General features: G+C 39.4%; 1 protein-coding gene across 1 annotated transcript; it reads left to right on the forward strand.

Moving 5' to 3' along the window:
• The first annotated feature begins 1,146 nt into the window (after positions 1-1,146).
• Positions 1,147-16,988, forward strand: ipo7 (importin 7). The gene is made up of 25 exons (XM_023410865.2): positions 1,147-1,340; positions 3,828-3,909; positions 6,712-6,865; positions 7,038-7,196; positions 7,295-7,451; positions 7,686-7,775; positions 7,917-8,011; positions 8,098-8,182; positions 8,298-8,432; positions 8,745-8,844; positions 8,937-9,013; positions 9,174-9,290; positions 9,708-9,797; positions 9,946-10,111; positions 10,228-10,388; positions 11,292-11,420; positions 12,870-12,936; positions 13,079-13,204; positions 13,380-13,477; positions 13,602-13,697; positions 13,902-14,122; positions 14,350-14,558; positions 14,671-14,877; positions 15,015-15,131; positions 15,920-16,988. Exons 1-25 carry the CDS (start codon positions 1,257-1,259, stop codon positions 16,015-16,017), a joined length of 3,120 nt encoding a protein of 1,039 aa, XP_023266633.1. The 5' UTR covers positions 1,147-1,256; the 3' UTR covers positions 16,018-16,988.
• Positions 16,989-17,405: the final 417 nt, after the last annotated feature.

Below are 17,405 nucleotides of genomic sequence, written 5' to 3' on the forward strand. Positions count from 1 at the left end.
AGCATGCTGCTACAGAGAGAGAGAGGAGAGGAGAGGAATGAAGTGAACTAAAAATAAAATAGTATGGAAAGCAAAGTAGAGGCAGAGGGGAAAATTATATATCCCAAGATTAATGACAATAACAGGTACTGTAAGCAAACCCAGGCAAATTGAAAAAAAAGGCACTGTCCAAAGATATAGTGTCAAGGTTAAACCATTTGAAGTTTTTTAATTTTTTCCTTATTTTTTTAATTTTTAACTAATTAATTAATTAATTAATCCAGCTATTAATAACAAAAAAGTTAATCACATTTTACAGCGTACTGCTATTTCCATCTAACTACAGACACATTATATTCAATATCCGTATACTTGACAACTGAATACTATGAATCTGCTAAATTGATGTATGGATGCAAACTGGATTAGACTGGGGTATTGTAAAAAACAATATTTTTGCTTTGCTCACATGCATGATAAATTTTGATCCTAAAGTATCCAAAAGTGCCCCACTCAACCAGAAAATAATACTTCTGCAAAATAGGGTGACAGGTTTCTACAAATTAATTTCACTATAGCTATTTTGATGAGGACCTGTGTAAATGAAAAAAAAACATGATTTTAGTTGGACTGGACAAACTTTTAGTCTAAAGGGAGATTTGCCAAAAACTCTTTACCTGAAATCGCCCTACTGCCACTAACCTATTTATATATTTAAGTTTTCAGTAGTGGAAACTTACTATGCAGAAATGTCTCAAGTATACTTAAATACATTTCAAGTACTACACTTCAAGTACACTTCCTACACAAAAGACACACCTCTTTGTAAATTGCAGTACAGTTCAACAACACTACAAATTGCAGTCTCCAAAATGACCACACCATTGAATCAACACCTCACTAAGACAGTTTCAACAAAAACTGAACATTATAATCTTGACGAAGGAGAATTTATTGCAGGACTGTTGTAGCGTATTAGACTGCTTTAGTTTTAGGTGAGTATTCCTAATAAACTGTTGACTGAGTGTAGATATCGTATGTGAGCAATGTCGACTTGACCAATCAGACAAACAAAACAAAAACTACAATCCCCATGGTTCATTGTTTGCAGCCGGATGTTCGTGTTGCACAAATCTGGCGCTGATCTATCCGGGTACTTCATTCACTGCTTCCTTTCGCGCCGGGTAACCGGAGAGCCGTGCGTCCATGTGCGCAGTGACTGGGAATTGAGAGTCCTCTGAAATATTAAAATCCGAGCCGTAAACAGAGTTTTCGCAATGGATCCCGAGTCTTTGGTCGAGGCCCTTCGGGGGACGATGGACCCCAATCTGCGGGAGGCCGCTGAGAGACAGCTAAACGAGGTAAAAGTTTAAGACAAGCCGTTAATGGTGATGGCAGTTGTGGCGCGGTCTCCGCTCGGGCCTTGGCCGTTGACAACATCAAGATGGTGCGATCACGCAGACTGGGCTCCGCTGTCGTTACCGTGACAGATCCGGTGCTAAATTCCGCCACATGATTCGTATAACTCTACCGTGTCTAACGCCCTCACTCCTAACACTACCGCAAATACACTAAACATGAATCCAACAGCATTACGAATGATTTCACTGCCAGTAACCAACGTCAACGTTAGCCCGAGCCAGCTGTGTCGCTAATGCTAAACAAGCTAACCCTTCTTGTTATGCTGAAGGGGTAATTGTTAGCTCGTCACACGCAGTTTCGTTACAGTTTTTACTAATATCGGACCTGACATGACACCAGAATAATATGACTGGTATTTTGACCAACAAAATTAGTTGAGTGAATGCGGGCCATGGTCTAGTTAGAGTATTTAACAGCGGTATACTGATGTCTCCTGTGTGGCTAATATCGGCTAGCTAACGGAGCTACTTGTTGGATCGGCTGCCGTAGCTACATAGCTGCTGCTCACGTGTCACTGTGACAAGCCCTTAAGTGATGACTTTATTACAATAAAACTGAACAAGATTTACATTAGCCAGATTACACCGCTGTTTCCCTCAGCCACACTTAATATCTGATTATGACTTTAGATCTAACTCGTGAAAATATTAGAAAATGGAGTTTTACGCTAGCCGACTTCCATGTGAGCCATGTTAGCAATACTGTGTAGTTAAAAAGTTGTTTTCTCTCTTCATCCGTCTTTTACTTTTGATTGGTCAATCACAAATATTTAAGTGACAGTTCAGAATCGGAAAAAATTTAAATGGCTGAGACTGATTCGAATGAGGTTGACTATAACTTAAAAATGATGCCATGAATAATTTATATTTATCCATTTTATCTACTTATTACAAAGTTAACTAGCCAAACGAAACTTCATCAAATCGATAATCAATATAAAGTTTATAATGGTACTTGGCAGGTAGGTTGTTGGCGAACTTGCCACAGCTCTTCTGCCTCTGTCTACTGTCTGTCTATGTAATCCCAGACTGGCTCAATGATATTAAGATCAGGGCTCTGTGGGGGCCATACTGTTCTCCTTAATGGTGTTAACATCAGTCAGTATGCACAGTGTCCTACATGACACAACCTGAAGCCTTTAAGTCGTGACCACCTGTATTGGTAACTATTTTTTAATATTCAAGTGATAATTCAGTTATAGCACATGTGGTCAGTATGTTTTGCTCCTAGTAAGTAACCCTTCCTCCCATGTTTATATTTGGCAGTGTAAGGGGATTGAGTTTTTTTTATTTAAAAAAAAAATTTTTTTTTTTATAAAACACCCACATATGCATTGATAGTGATGGCTCACTTGAATGGCATAGCTGGGAGAGTGTTCACACACAACTGGCTGGAGTTATTCGAGTTGTGTGTTGTCTTCTGGAGGTGGACGGAGTAAATCTGTTCAGTGCATCATTTCTAAATACAGTCCTTTGCTTAGTCATAAACGATGACTGTTTTTCATGGAAAATGTCCAGATAAATATTGAATAACACTCAACAAAATGCTCAAACACATTACATGAACTGTTTTGTTACAGTGGAGCTGTAGTGTGGCTCAAAGCACACACTAATGATATACTGTAAATACTATTTGTGGTGGAGCTCTGCATACCAGAGTGATGTTTAGAATCTGCAGCATATCTATTAGTGATTTGCCTCTCAGATACAAACATCTCATGCATTATTTGGTCATGTCATCGTCCACCTTTACATGTGCATAGGGGCAAACTTACTGCAGCTTTCTTTCAGTAGGAAAAAGTTACCCAGAATTCAATCTATCTCATTTTACCACTTAATCATAATATAGGTCAGAAAATTGGCTTGCATTTATGCCAAAAATTTGTACTATTGTGGATTCAAGCTGGTTAATGTGAGCATCTGTTTTAATGTTAATTTTCTTGAATAACTTGCTGATGTTGTATTCAGTTTTTGTACTTCTTTTATAAAATAAAAAAAACTCAAATTTTTGAGTTGTGATGAGCATTGACTTTTTAAAAAAAAAAAAAGTATGGAGCCCATTTTTATTGTAAACATGATGTAAAAATGCAACAAAATTAAAAAATTATTCTTCAATCTTGAAAAAGGTAAACAGGTCGTGTCTGTCTTTGTTGCCTAGTAACAAGAGTTTGCATGACTAAATGCTAGACATAATGTGTACTCAACTTGCCATGTCAAAAATACTTCTTGTTCTGTGATGCCTTACCAAAAAGCTTAAAGCCATGTTTGTCTTCGTACAGTACAACACTAACAACAAGAAGTAGGTTTCATGTAAAATGGTGTGAAAAGCAAATTATTATGAGATGGTATGAAAAACAGGAGATTCCACATGTTGTTTTGGTATTTCTAACTGGTTTACATTCAGCTGTTTTCAATTCTGATTTACAGGGTCACACCCAGGTAAACTTTGTGTCCACTCTGCTGCGTGTCACCATGTCTGATCAGCTGGATTTGCCTGTCAGGCAAGCAGGTGAGTCTAAACTCTGACATGTAAAAATAGTTTTATCGGTGGTAAAGGGTCATGGGAAATGAAATGAGACATGAATCCAGCATATTTTTTAATTTTTTTAATGTTCTCTTCACTTAACATAAAGGTTCAGTCCCTGCTATCTAGGGAGTGGTACCATAGGGAGTGGCACCATCAAATCTTTACAATAAACTGGTTTGTCTAATCAGATTTGGTTGAGGATGCTATTTAAAAACTTAGGTGGAAATTCAACACAACCAGGTGCAGGATGTTCCCCGATAAACAAAAAACATTTTTCCTTTTTTATAGAAAAAAATTTAGAAGGTAAAAGCTATTCTCCCAAATTGTCAATAAACAAGCACACTGGTTCACTATTAACATTTCAACCTATTTATCATTGAGCTGAATGTTGAAATAAAATGTTTAGTCTTCCTTCTTAAATAACGTTATGCCTGTTTGGATAACCCACTCTTACATTGAGACTGAAACCCACAAAAGAATGTTTAAATTATTGTTGGTGAAGCTGGATGGATAATTCACTTAGTCTGCTCACAGTGATATTTTTCTGTAATTTTTTATTTAGTTAAACCCTCTCAAGAGTTATGACACAGTCCATGCTTTTCCCTGTTGTATCCGTATAAAGGTGACTGAAACACCCTGGTACTGTGTGACTTACCACTTTGTTCTGCATCTGACTCCAATTTTATCAAACTGCATTAGAATTGAAATAGACTACATATTCCCCATGATCCCAAACTAAACAGGTCACTTGTATAATAGTTTAAAAAAAGATAATTTAGAGATGATACATGATTCACACTTGTGTTTTCGTGAGGCCAAAGTGCTACGCTGAAGTGCAGTGGACACATGGAGTTGGTTAAATATAGCTTGTTTCATTTTAGTCAAACGGTTCTCTATGAGGAAGGTGTTAATGGAGGGAAAAATCAATGGTCAAAGTTAAACTTCTGACCAAAGTTGTTGCAGAAAGTTGCACAGATAGGACCTGAATCATTGTGTGTCCACCTCTCCAACTATCCATAACCGTACTAGCAAATTAAGCTGTTACAGAGCTGTGCAATAAATTACTTTTCCAGCTGTAGGAAAAAAATGTCTGACAGTGTTTAGAGCAGAGTCGAGGAGGAACAGCTCCTCCAGACTGCACAGAAGCTGTCGAAATCATATCACAAGTGAAGCTGATTACAAATCTACATTGTCTAAATTTATTGTATTGGCACTGAGTCAGTCACTTAGGCTGGGTGGATTGTCGTTCATTTGGCTCCTGTCTGGCTTGATGCTAGTAGACAGCCCAATATAACTGCTGTCTTTTGAGGAAACAATCTCACTGCTTCTCTTACAATCATTTTTATTTGATTGACAGTTGGGTATTACATAATTTTTAGTGGACATATTGATCAAATGCATTAATAGTGGTTGTTTGTCTATCTCCAGCATGATTGAATGTGGCTTTGAGTTGTACTTAAATCAGTATTGGCAGCATGTGCAGTATGTGCTGAGTGTTTGAGATCTTTGCTTCTGACCTTTCTTCTGCCAACCCAGTACAAAAGAGGTAAATGTGATTTGAATGAAACCTCAGTTGTATTTGTGTGGTAGCAGAAAGAAGTTTAACCTTAAAAACTCAACATGCTAAACACACAAAATATTCTGCACAGCTCAATGCTACCAGGGTTAATTGAGATTTTTTGTGATCCGATAGAACTTTTAAATATTTGGTTCTCAAATGTGCTGTGAAAAATCTGCATAGTCTACTCATCCAACTGAAATAGTCTGTATTTAACAGTCTGAAGTAAGACTGGCAAAACCTAGGCGGTACAAGTGCTTGCTTCAATTTGACAAACTCAAAGAAATTGTGAGGCTTAAGTTATGTCAGAGAACAGCTATAGGAATAAAGGGCTTACAAATTTTCACTTCATGTTTTTTTATTTATTTATTTAATTTTTCCCTTCTTTTCAATCATTTATTAAGATTGCAGTCATTTCATTCAGCAAGACATTTTCAAGAAGTAATTTTCCTCCTGTCCATGAATGTAATTTATAGGACAGATTCTTAATGGCTTTTCAGTGTTGGGGCGATAGTGTAGTTTGGTGGTCATAGGCACAGGGGAGGGGGGTGGGGGGGGTTTATGCTCTGTCAGCAATGATAGGCTGGATTATGATTGCCTCGCCAGCGGTGTAGACATTTGTGTCAGCAGTCTGACGTCCGCCTCCCAGCCCTCACTCCTCTGCTCCCTCAGATGCCTCTCCCTACGAGCCACAGAGCTCAGAATGGGGCCCCACATTAGAGGTGAACCCAGCTGACATGCTGGTGTGACATTCAAAACTACTGAACTACAGATGGAAGAATTTATTCCTGCAGCTTAGGCTTTAAATGGTTCTGAATTCACACTACTGTGTTGTACAGTCATAATGATGTAAATGCAGTCAGTATGATAGTATGATAAGGTTGTACACCAGCAGAATTTCTTAACCAAATATAGTGTTTTAGTTAGTTTGAAACACCCCTGCAAAGCAGCTTGCAGATAAAATTTACAGGCGTCACAAACATTTTGCCAAACCATCTCAAACTGAAATTTACAAGTTTTTGTATCTTGCAAATGAAATTTCACATCACAAGGGGCTTGGTGTGATAGGCAAATAAGATTTCAGCATTTTAAAGATATTTAGATACTAAGACTGGGCTCTGCTTAAGATATTTATCATTCATACATTGTATTTGGTGTCGTTATGTTTTGGTCGGCGCTCTGAAAGTGCCTTAAAAGGCTGACCCTTGTGGTCTTTCTCTGTCTAGGTGTGATCTACCTGAAGAACATGATAACCCAGCACTGGAGTGATGGAGACGGTTCAGGCACAGAGACTCCTGTCAATAACATCCCTGAGGAGGACAGGCAGTTCATTCGAGACAGCATAGTGGAGGCCATCATCCACTCCCCCGAGCGCATCAGGTAACCATGTGTCCTTTTGGCTGAGTAGAGCTAAGAGGAGCTCAGGAGATTTTGTTGTTCATCCATGTTTCCTCCCAATCACCCTTTTCCACCTGGCATACATTCTTTTAATGTATGTGAATCTGTCACTGTCTAAATCAATCGATCTAAAACTGCCATTTCAACTTGTCAGGGTCCAGTTGACAACATGTATCCACCACATGATCAAGCATGACTACCCTGGCAAGTGGACGACCATCGTGGACAAGATTGGCTTCTACCTGCAGTCAGACAACAGTGCAGGATGGCTGGGCATCTTGCTCTGCCTTTACCAGCTTGTCAAAAACTACGAGTATGTCAGTTTTCACTCTTCATTTCTACATTTTATATTGAATAATAACACATGGCATGGGGTTAACATTGAGCCTGTGTGACTGATGTGTCAAACAGATATAAGAAACCAGAAGAGCGTCAACCTCTGGTGGCTGCCATGCACATCTTCATGCCCATGCTGAAAGAACGTTTTATCCAGCTGCTCCCTGACCACTCCAGTGACTCTGTCCTCATTCAGAAACAGATCTTCAAAATCCTCTATGCCCTCTTCCAGGTAACGTCACTGCACCTAACATCATCTCCTTAGCTGGGGCCTGAGAACGGCTCTTAAAGTTGTGCTCAACCCGTGTTGAGAAAATACAAGCAGTGTCATCATTTTTTTTTTTGAATTTTTTTTTTTTTGAATGAAATCTACAAAATGAACATGTCTAAATCTTACTCTAATTAGACCAGATATTTAGTGTTTTTTTTTTTTTTTTCAAAATTACTTTCTTGTTTGTCTCCGCAGTACAACCTCCCCCTGGAACTCATCAACAGACAGAACCTGACAGAATGGATGGAGATCCTGAAGACAGTAGTTGATAGAGATGTTCCTCCGGTAAGGAGACAAAATAAATTCACACTGCACTAATATTCCCAATCACTCCTCAATCAAATCATAGGTTGTTCAGTTTCGGAGATGTGCACATTTAAGTTCTCCACAAGCTGACAGTGTCAACGTTATCCATGGTTTGTGCAGGAGACGATGCAGATAGATGAAGACGAGAGGCCTGAGCTGCCATGGTGGAAGTGCAAGAAGTGGGCCCTTCACATCTTGGCTCGCCTGTTTGAGAGGTAAAAAGCTAATCATTCTTCTCTTAACTTGCTTAATAAACCATACAAATATCAGTAAAGCTGACTTTGTTCAACCCTGTATGCAGGTATGGAAGCCCAGGCAACACAACCAAAGAGTATGCAGAGTTTGCTGAACTTTTCCTCAAGGAATATGCAGTTCCTGCACAGCAGGTAAAAACTTCAGAAGATGTGATGGCAGCAGCAGCAGCTCTCCAGTCAGATTGAACTATGTCTTTGGAGAGCACTTCACAAATTCAAAGCATTTCTTTGTACATTTGTCTGCTAGGTGCTGCTGAAAGTCTTATACCAGTACAAGGAAAAGCAATACGTGGCTCCCAGAGTACTCCAACAGACGCTCAACTACATCAACCAGGGCATAGCGCATGCTCTGACGTGGAAAAACCTTAAGCCCCACATCCAGGTAAAAATACAGCATGTTTGAATATCCAGAAAATATCTTGCAATACTGTATGTGAAGAGTGTTAAAAGGTCAATTCTAATATACTCTATACTCTATACTATATATAACCACAACACAGAGAGAATGGTGTTTGACCAATTAAAACCTGACTACAGTTTAAAACTCTCCTCAAATTTAACAATTTGCAGTGGTAGTTCATTATGATTGGACAGTGTGAAGACACTTTTACAAAAAATGGTCTCAAGTCAAGTGCCTGGCATCCACTATGTTAAATCCACTTTCTAATTGTGACTTTTTAATTTTGTTTTTCAGGGCATCATTCAGGATGTGGTTTTCCCCCTCATGTGTTACACAGATAGTGATGAGGAACTGTGGCAGGAGGATCCATATGAGTACATTCGCATGAAGTTTGGTAAGCAGAGAAAGTTGGTGCCTGTAATCCAAAAGTAGTCTTGTGCGTCAGTGATAACTAACCGTTACTCCCATTTCTTTTGTCCTCCTCAGATGTATTCGAGGACTTCATCTCTCCAACAACAGCAGCCCAGACACTCCTCTTCACTGCCTGCAACAAGAGGAAAGAGGTGAGATGAAATAATTTTTTTTTTTTTAATTTGATTTTTGTTTAGTAAGAGAAATGGGTCCCATAATGAAAAAAGAAAACTGATTCCTCCTCTGTCCCCCACAATTCATATTTAATAAGGCCTAAAGAATGATTCAGTTTGTTTTTCTGTCTCTGTTTAGGTGCTGCAAAAGACTATGGGCTTCTGCTACCAGATTCTCACTGATCCCACCTCTGACCCCAGGAAAAAGGATGGTGCCCTCCACATGATAGGCTCTTTGGCTGAAATCCTGCTGAAGGTAATGAGCACCCACCTGTTCTCACCATGACTGACCTCATAAGCATTTAGTCGTAAATAATGGACTAAGTGGGGTTAGAGATTGTGCAGAAGTTGATTTAGCTATGGGCTATTAGTACTTACTAATAATTTGCCTACTTAGTTGTGGCTTGACAGACTATTTTTTTTTTTTTGATTTGATTTTTAATATTTAACAGCCATCAGCCAAAAAATTCAAGTGCTGATAGTGTGAAGTTGTCATTAACTGATTTGCCAAAATTCAGTCTGAACAGCCTCTTTATTATATATCAAACAAGCTGTAGATGGATTTTTTTTTTTTTTTTTTTTTTTTTTTTTACAGCTGAAAATGCTAAATGTACAAGATATATTGGAAAGTGTGTTTGAATGCCTTGTGAAATTTATGTCTTTCTTTACACAGAAAAAAATATATAAGGACCAGATGGAGTTCATGCTGCAGAATCACGTCTTCCCCCTGTTCCGCAGTGAACTGGGCTACATGAGAGCCAGAGTAAGTGATGATCTCATAACAGGCACAACTCAGATTATTATGATAACAGTACTGATTAAAGTAGCTTTGAATTTAACACATGCTGGTAATATTAGCTTAAGTTTAGGTCCTTTTATTTATCCTGCCACATTTTCTCAATCTCTTACAGGCCTGTTGGGTGTTGCATTACTTCTGCGAGGTGAAGTTCAAAAGTGACCAGAACCTGCAGACGGCTCTGGAGTTGACCCGCCTCTGTCTAATCAATGACAACGAGATGCCAGTTAAGGTGGAGGCTGCTATTGCGCTGCAGGTTCTCATCAGCAACCAGGAGAAAGGTGAGCATACAGCTTACGTTTCCTGACTGCACTGCATACCATGCTTTTCCGTTTTATAAAGTGCAATTCAGTAGTAGTTTAAGTGTCTAAACAAACCCATATACTGTATTCTTTAGCCAAAGAATACATCACCCCCTTCATCCGGCCAGTGATGCAGGCGCTCCTGCACATTGTCAGGGAGACAGAGAATGATGATCTCACCAATGTCATACAGAAGATGATCTGTGAATACAGTGAGGAGGTCACACCAATTGCAGTGGAGATGACACAGCATTTGGTAAGTGCAATCATTATACAATCACCGAGCATTTTATTAGGAACATGTGTACAACTTATTATTAACTGCTTATTCATGCAGTTATCCAATCAGCCAACTGTGTGGCAACAGTGGAATGCATAAAATAAGCAGATACAGCTTCTGTTAATGTTCACATCAGAATTTTTCCAACATCTTATGGAATTCATGCCGCAAAGAATTGAGGCTGATTTGAGAGTAAAGGGAGGCCCTATCCAGTGTTAGTATGGTGTTTACTCAGTGTGGAGTCTACAGGTTGTCATCATTTGACGTGACACCATCCTGTTTACCATCGATGAGTAGCCAAATAAACTCCTCCTATGGCTGCTTTAAACGTGGAAAACTTCAGTCCCAAGAGAAAAATATTAAAGTCACTGAGTGTGAATGAAGTCTGTCTAGTAAGTATGCACCCATGAGTATGGGCAGCCAAATTAAAGTCACTCATGCAGTATTCCAAAAGAAACAATGGTCTGATAATATCCAAAAATTTAATGTGCCTTAACAAAAACGGCAAATACATATTGAACTTCAGGTACCAGGATTATTATTGTTTTGCTAATTTGCTGGAAAACATTGTGCACTTAGTTGCGCAGTGCTTTTGTAAAAAAAAAATTTTTTTTTTTTTTTGCCATGGAAATGCACTAATAGCAGGTGTTTACTTCTCAGAAAGCGACTATCAAGCCCGATGTATTGTGATGTCTCATGCTTTCCCTCTGTAGCTTTCTCTTAAAAGCAATATAATCACATATGTTTATCTCTTCCTTTTTATCAAATCTAACAATCCTGTGTGTTTCATTCAAATGTCCTGCCTGATGATGAAACATAGTGATACTAATGGATAGTCCAGACACAATCACATTATTCTCTGTGTTCACTCTTTGACAGGCGATGACGTTCAACCAGGTGATTCAGACGGGGCCTGATGAGGAAGGGGGAGATGACAAGGCTGTGACGGCTATGGGCATCCTCAACACCATTGACACATTGCTAAGTGTGGTGGAGGACCACAAAGAGGTTAGCTGCATAGCCACTAAGCATGCTGCCCACACACACACACACACACACACACACACACTCACACACACTCACAACTCACACACACTCACACTCTCTACTGGCTGATCACTCATCTCGGTGCCACTTCCTCTGCAGAAGCAGCTCTGGTCTGCTGTAGCATTCCTGCCAACACACTTCAGCCACCCACCGACTCCTGGGAACACGTTCTGTTCTCACCATGTTCAAAATGACTCAGAGGCTGAGGCAGACGCTAGAAATAGTGCTGGGGCACACTGCCACCGTGTCTGCTGAAACATAGGGCTGCTGGTGCTTGAAGCCAAGAAGGCATTAGATTTGACCAAGCATTGCTTATTACACTGAGGACTTTTGATTGCGTAACAGTTCAGTAGTTTAGGTTTCATCGATTGTTGATGTACGTCATTTTGCTGCAAAGAACTGGAATTATTCCAATTAGGCTGAAATTTTATATAGAGGAAATTAAACCTGTTCCACTGGTGTAGATGTAATAGAGGGTAGATGATATTACTGAACTGACATACCACCACAAACATTAATAAACAACATGAACATTAATGATGAAGAGGCGCTTATCCTCATTGTTTTGATCAATAACCAGTCCCTCCAGAATGTTGCAATCGCACTAATTAACGCAAATTCAACCAATCCCCATGAATTCTGCGCGACCTTGCATTTTTGTTCAATCATCGCAGCTTTTACATAAATTTGACCAATCATCGCAGCATAACGACCCCATACATACGTACAAAGCTCTACTTTATAAATTCATGCGGTTATTAGAAAGATCAGCTCTACCTGTGATTAACAAAGAGTAAGGGAGCATAATCACTTTTTTCTCCTTCAGTTTCATTGCAAACATTGCAACATGCATCACAATTTCTAAGAAAAGCTGCTGCGAAATCAGGTATCTTAGCCCACATCAATCCCAAAAAAACCCTGTGAAATCCTGGCAGGACTAAAGAATAGAATCGGTCTGAATTTTAAAAATTGCATCCTGAAGATATACCTTTTCATGTAAATTTCCTTTTTATATAGCATTCAGTTTTATATGGTTTTAATATTTGAAACATGTTCTGTTGAATTATGCTTTTAACATTTGGTTAAAATAAGAAGTTTCTCACTCAGTGAATGTAAGTGCTTAATAAGCACCAAACAGCCACATGTGGTGACAGAGCAGGAGATGTTATTGTTAAACATATTTTGAACAATACGTGTGAGTAAGTGTTTCACTTACTATGTGTCATACAACTGCCTTGTGTTGGAATCTACTCCTTTTGCATTGGAAGATACACTCCAACATTTTTAGTATTTGGAACACACTGTTAAGATCAAACTATATACAGCTTTGTCTTCTCAAATTTATCAAATTGATTAAATGTCATTTTTTGCCCTATATTGATGAAATCCTCATTGCCTGTGCTCTTTCAGATCACCCAGCAACTAGAGGGCATCTGTCTGCAGGTGATTGGCACTGTGCTGCAGCAACATGTATTGGGTAAGCAGGACTGGTTCTTCCTGTGCTTCTGTTTTCCACTCGCACTATACACACTATAACTCTCTGTCTGAGTTCACCTAGTGATAATAAACAAACTGTAGTTACCTTCAGTGGCTCACTCCTGTTTGTTTCCTTTTCTCAGAGTTTTATGAGGAGATCCTCTCCCTGGCTCACAGCCTGACCTGCCAGCAGGTGTCGCCACAGATGTGGCAGCTCCTTCCACTGGTGTATGAAGTCTTCCAGCAGGATGGATTTGACTACTTCACAGGTATGTGCTTGGGGGGGAAATTTTTTTTTGCATTGAGATCCTAATTAATAAGCAGGTGTCAGTGAGGTATGGATAAATATTTTTAGTTGAAAAAGGAAAAGAACACTTTTTTGTGCAACCTCCATGTTTTTCTGTGAGGTCACCTGAGTGAATAATAAATGTGTTTCTGTTTCAGATATGATGCCTCTCCTTCACAACTATGTCACAGTTGACACAGACACCCTCCTATCTGACACCAAATACCTGGAGATCATCTATAGCATGTGCAAGAAGGTATAGTGGAGCCGTTGTAGTTGTTAACACATGATGTTACAGAGATAACACTCTACACTGTATATACATGCTAAATTATTTGTGGTGACTTGTGAGCTCTAATTTGATCCATCACTTCACACAGGTCCTGACAGGTGATCCTGGTGAGGATCCCGAGTGCCATGCAGCCAAGTTGTTAGAGGTGATCATTCTGCAGTGCAAAGGCCGTGGCATTGATCAGGTCAGTGTCTAATGAACTCGAGCACATTTACATCTCAGTGTAATGAACAGGTACTATATAACTATTCACATTCCAACCTACAGAACCAAAGCGTACATCTGCAGGATGCACAAAGACATCTGTTTGGCTGGGAATTAAAATTAATATCAATTTTAATATTTAATCATAATTGAAGTTTGTTGTATTTTTCTTTTTCTTTTTCAGGTTGTGCCCTTGTTTGTGGCTGCTGCATTGGAGCGTTTGACGCGGGAAGTGAAGACCAGTGAGCTGAGGACTATGTGCCTGCAGGTGGCCATTGCTGCACTTTACTACAGCCCCCCTCTTCTCCTGAACACCCTGGAGAATCTCCGCTTTCCTAACAACACTGAGCCAATCACTAACCACTTCATAACCCAGTGGCTCAAAGATGTCGACTGCTTCCTCGGGTAAGACCAGTTTTATAAGTGATTTTAATATTGCAAATAACATCTACAGTGTACCTGGTGGTGAATGTTAACCTTTCTAAATCTCAAGACTTCGGTCTCTTTCTAATGGGAGATGATTTCAATCAATTTGAGCAACCACTTATTTAGTCAACTATTGTTATCCTCATTAGCAATTGCTATAATTAGAAATCTTATTAATCCTCCTGTTTCACTTGCTCCCCTCACAGCCTCCATGACAGGAAGATGTGCATTCTTGGACTTTGTGCTCTCATTGACCTTGAGCACAGGCCTCAGGCCGTCAACCAGGTGGCCGGCCAGCTCCTTCCAGCAGCCATCCTACTGTTCAGTGGCCTCAAGAGGGCGTACGCCTGTCGAGCAGAGCATGAGAATGAGGAAGAGGACGATGATGAAGATGGGGAAGATGAGGACGACAACGGTAAGGCACAAGTGTTTGATGTATGCAGAATTGCATCAGTCATCAAGTATTACTCTGCAGGGTGAGTTAAGGTATGATGTTGAAAGGTTTTCCCATAATTTTTTGAATGTAGCTGAGCTGGGCAGCGATGAAGATGACATTGACGAGGAAGGTCAGGAGTACCTGGAGATGCTGGCGAAGCAGGCAGGAGAAGATGGAGATGATGAAGACTGGGAGGAGGATGATGCTGAGGAGACGGCACTTGAAGGCTACACTACAGCTGTAGATGATGAAGACAACTTAGTGGACGAGTATCAGATCTTCAAAGCCATACTACAGAGTAAGACTGCAACCTGTTGCTGGAAAGCTTGTGATAACCGATCTGTTAGAAATCAAAATTAAATGGTTCACTAAAACAATTGTTTGTGTCAAACCGTGTTGTACATCAGTCAATAATTTCACTTCACTGTGATGCAGATATCCAGAGCCGTGACCCAGCATGGTACCAGGCACTAACACAAGCCCTTGACGAGGAACAGGGCAAACAGCTTCAGGACATTGGCACACTTGCAGACCAGAGACGGGCAGCACATGGTGAGCACCAGCTGAGACTCTTCTTCAATTTTCCAATAAAACGCTAATGGAGCATTTCAGTCTGGCAAAGTATTTTTTTTTTTTTTTTTTTTTTTTTTTTAAGATGCTACAATTTACTGCTCTTTTGTTATTGATACTTGCCTTTCAATTTAAAAAATTCTAAATGCTATTACTAATGCCTTTTCATCTATACGTTTACTTGGAATAAATGGTACTATATTATTCACAGCCTTTACCCACTAAATACTCTGGGATGATTTAAAATCATATCATATTTTCTCTTCATAAAAGAAAATGAGTGTGTGTGTGTTATAATCCTAGTTCAATAGTAAAATTTCAATACCCGGTGGAGCACCCTGCCTGTATAACTTCCCACAATGCTTGTTAGCCAAAATGATGGTCTAGGGCCAAATGATTAACCTTTTATTGTTGCATATTTCTCTCCCATCATTTCCTGTTATCGCTCTATTGTTGACTAATAATAAAGCCATAAAGGGCCAAAACTGTTGCTCACACTGAGACATTAAACAGAGATGTACAAGAATCTGGTGTGGTCTGGATGTCTTATGGCCAACCATGGAGGCCTTCAACGACTTGTCTCAGAATTACATACCTGTGTTCTGTGGACAATGATGCAGGGAAGAAAAGTCTTACACTACAAATTATATGAAATCTGTCTTGGGTGGTAAATGAATAGTGAGCAACAGTAAGCATTGAGGAAACAGCTTTTTTTCTTCTCCCCTATGTTTGTGGTTCTTAAGTACTGTTGCCTCATCATCTAATTACAGAATCCAAGATGATCGAGAAACACGGCGGGTACAAGTTCACGGCGCCAGTGGTGCCATCTACTTTCAACTTTGGAGGCACTGCTCCAGGAATGAATTGAGTCATCTGTTCTACTTTTTATTACTCTGTGACTGATTGTAGTGAAGTGAAAAAAAAGCTTGTGTTGTTCCCTTAAGTAGTGGTTCCAGAACTGGTTCTTCTCAGTCATTCTTCAATCTGTCAAATGGGAAATAGCACCAGAAGATGTGGGAAAGCAACCAAAATGCAACCAATGGCTGGGGAAAACAAACCAAGAACTTGAGCACGATGCAAGAGAAGAAGCTCTGAACAACGTTGTCTTCTGGAGCCCAGTGTGGAGGGGATACCATGACGGCAACTCTTTTGTTTTTTTTCCCACTTAAACAAAATTGGGGGATTAACAGTTAGAAATTGATAATGGGACTAAATATTTCATTATCACTGTTGTGGCCAAATGGCCGTAATAAGATTATACCTCTGGTAGTGGTGATATCTACGTTATTTTCTGCATAAACACTCATGTTTATGTACATACAAGCCAAGGTTATTGATTTTTCAAGTAGCCTTGAAAAACAACCAGAGGCATTTGTAAGGTGTCAACAGCTGTATTCATATGTAGCATATTGGATACTTCATAGCACTATGTGATGCCTGATCTCTGTAAATTAATGACTAGCACTTTCATATTGTTCAGGTCTCCTAGCCTTCTGTATCAGACTGCAAATTTTTTAAATTGAAGACTATTTAAAATGAAAACAGCTGTAACTTTGTTACTTAGCAAGCGACTTCTGTAATGACTGGTTGTCACGCATCTGGTTACAGAGTGGATCAGTGGGCAACTCGGAAACATTGATTTCAGGAAAAAGAGAATGCTCTTGGTGTTCAGTATGGCTACAGGACATGTGTTTGTGAGCACTGAAAGTACAATTGGATACATCATTGAAGCATGTACAATTGGACTTATCGTGGAGGTCTCAAGCTTTTGGTTGGTGTATGGATGAACCATCTATATATACAACAACATATTAAAAAAAAAAAAAAAAGCTAAGGGAATTCATGACCATGAGTGTTTCCTTATACAGGCACATTTCTTCCCGTTTTATGAATTTGTTTGATAATTGGTTAAAGACTATAAGATTAACTTTTTTTCAGATGACTGTCCACCAGAGATGATTTCATCCTGTTTGTCTTTTGTCAAGGACAAACAGCCTGGTGATTTGTCCAGAAACCTGTGTTATGTTGCATCTTTATGCTAACATCAAACTCAATCAAAAATCTACACTCAATACCCCATAATGACAAAGAAAAACTCAATTTTGAACTGAAATATCACATTGACATAAGTATTTTGACTCTGTGATGTGACACTAAATCTTTAGCACAGGTGCCTCGTGTTTCTCTCGATCATCTTTGAGATGTTTCCATATCTTGATTGTAGCCCACCTGTGGTAAATTTAGCTGATTGGACAG

The sequence above is a fragment of the Seriola lalandi genome, unplaced genomic scaffold (genome assembly GCF_002814215.2).
Source record: "Seriola lalandi dorsalis isolate HSWRI2012SDOR001 ecotype SW California unplaced genomic scaffold, Sedor1 jcf7180002054440, whole genome shotgun sequence".
Taxonomy (NCBI): Eukaryota; Metazoa; Chordata; class Actinopteri; order Carangiformes; family Carangidae; genus Seriola; species Seriola lalandi.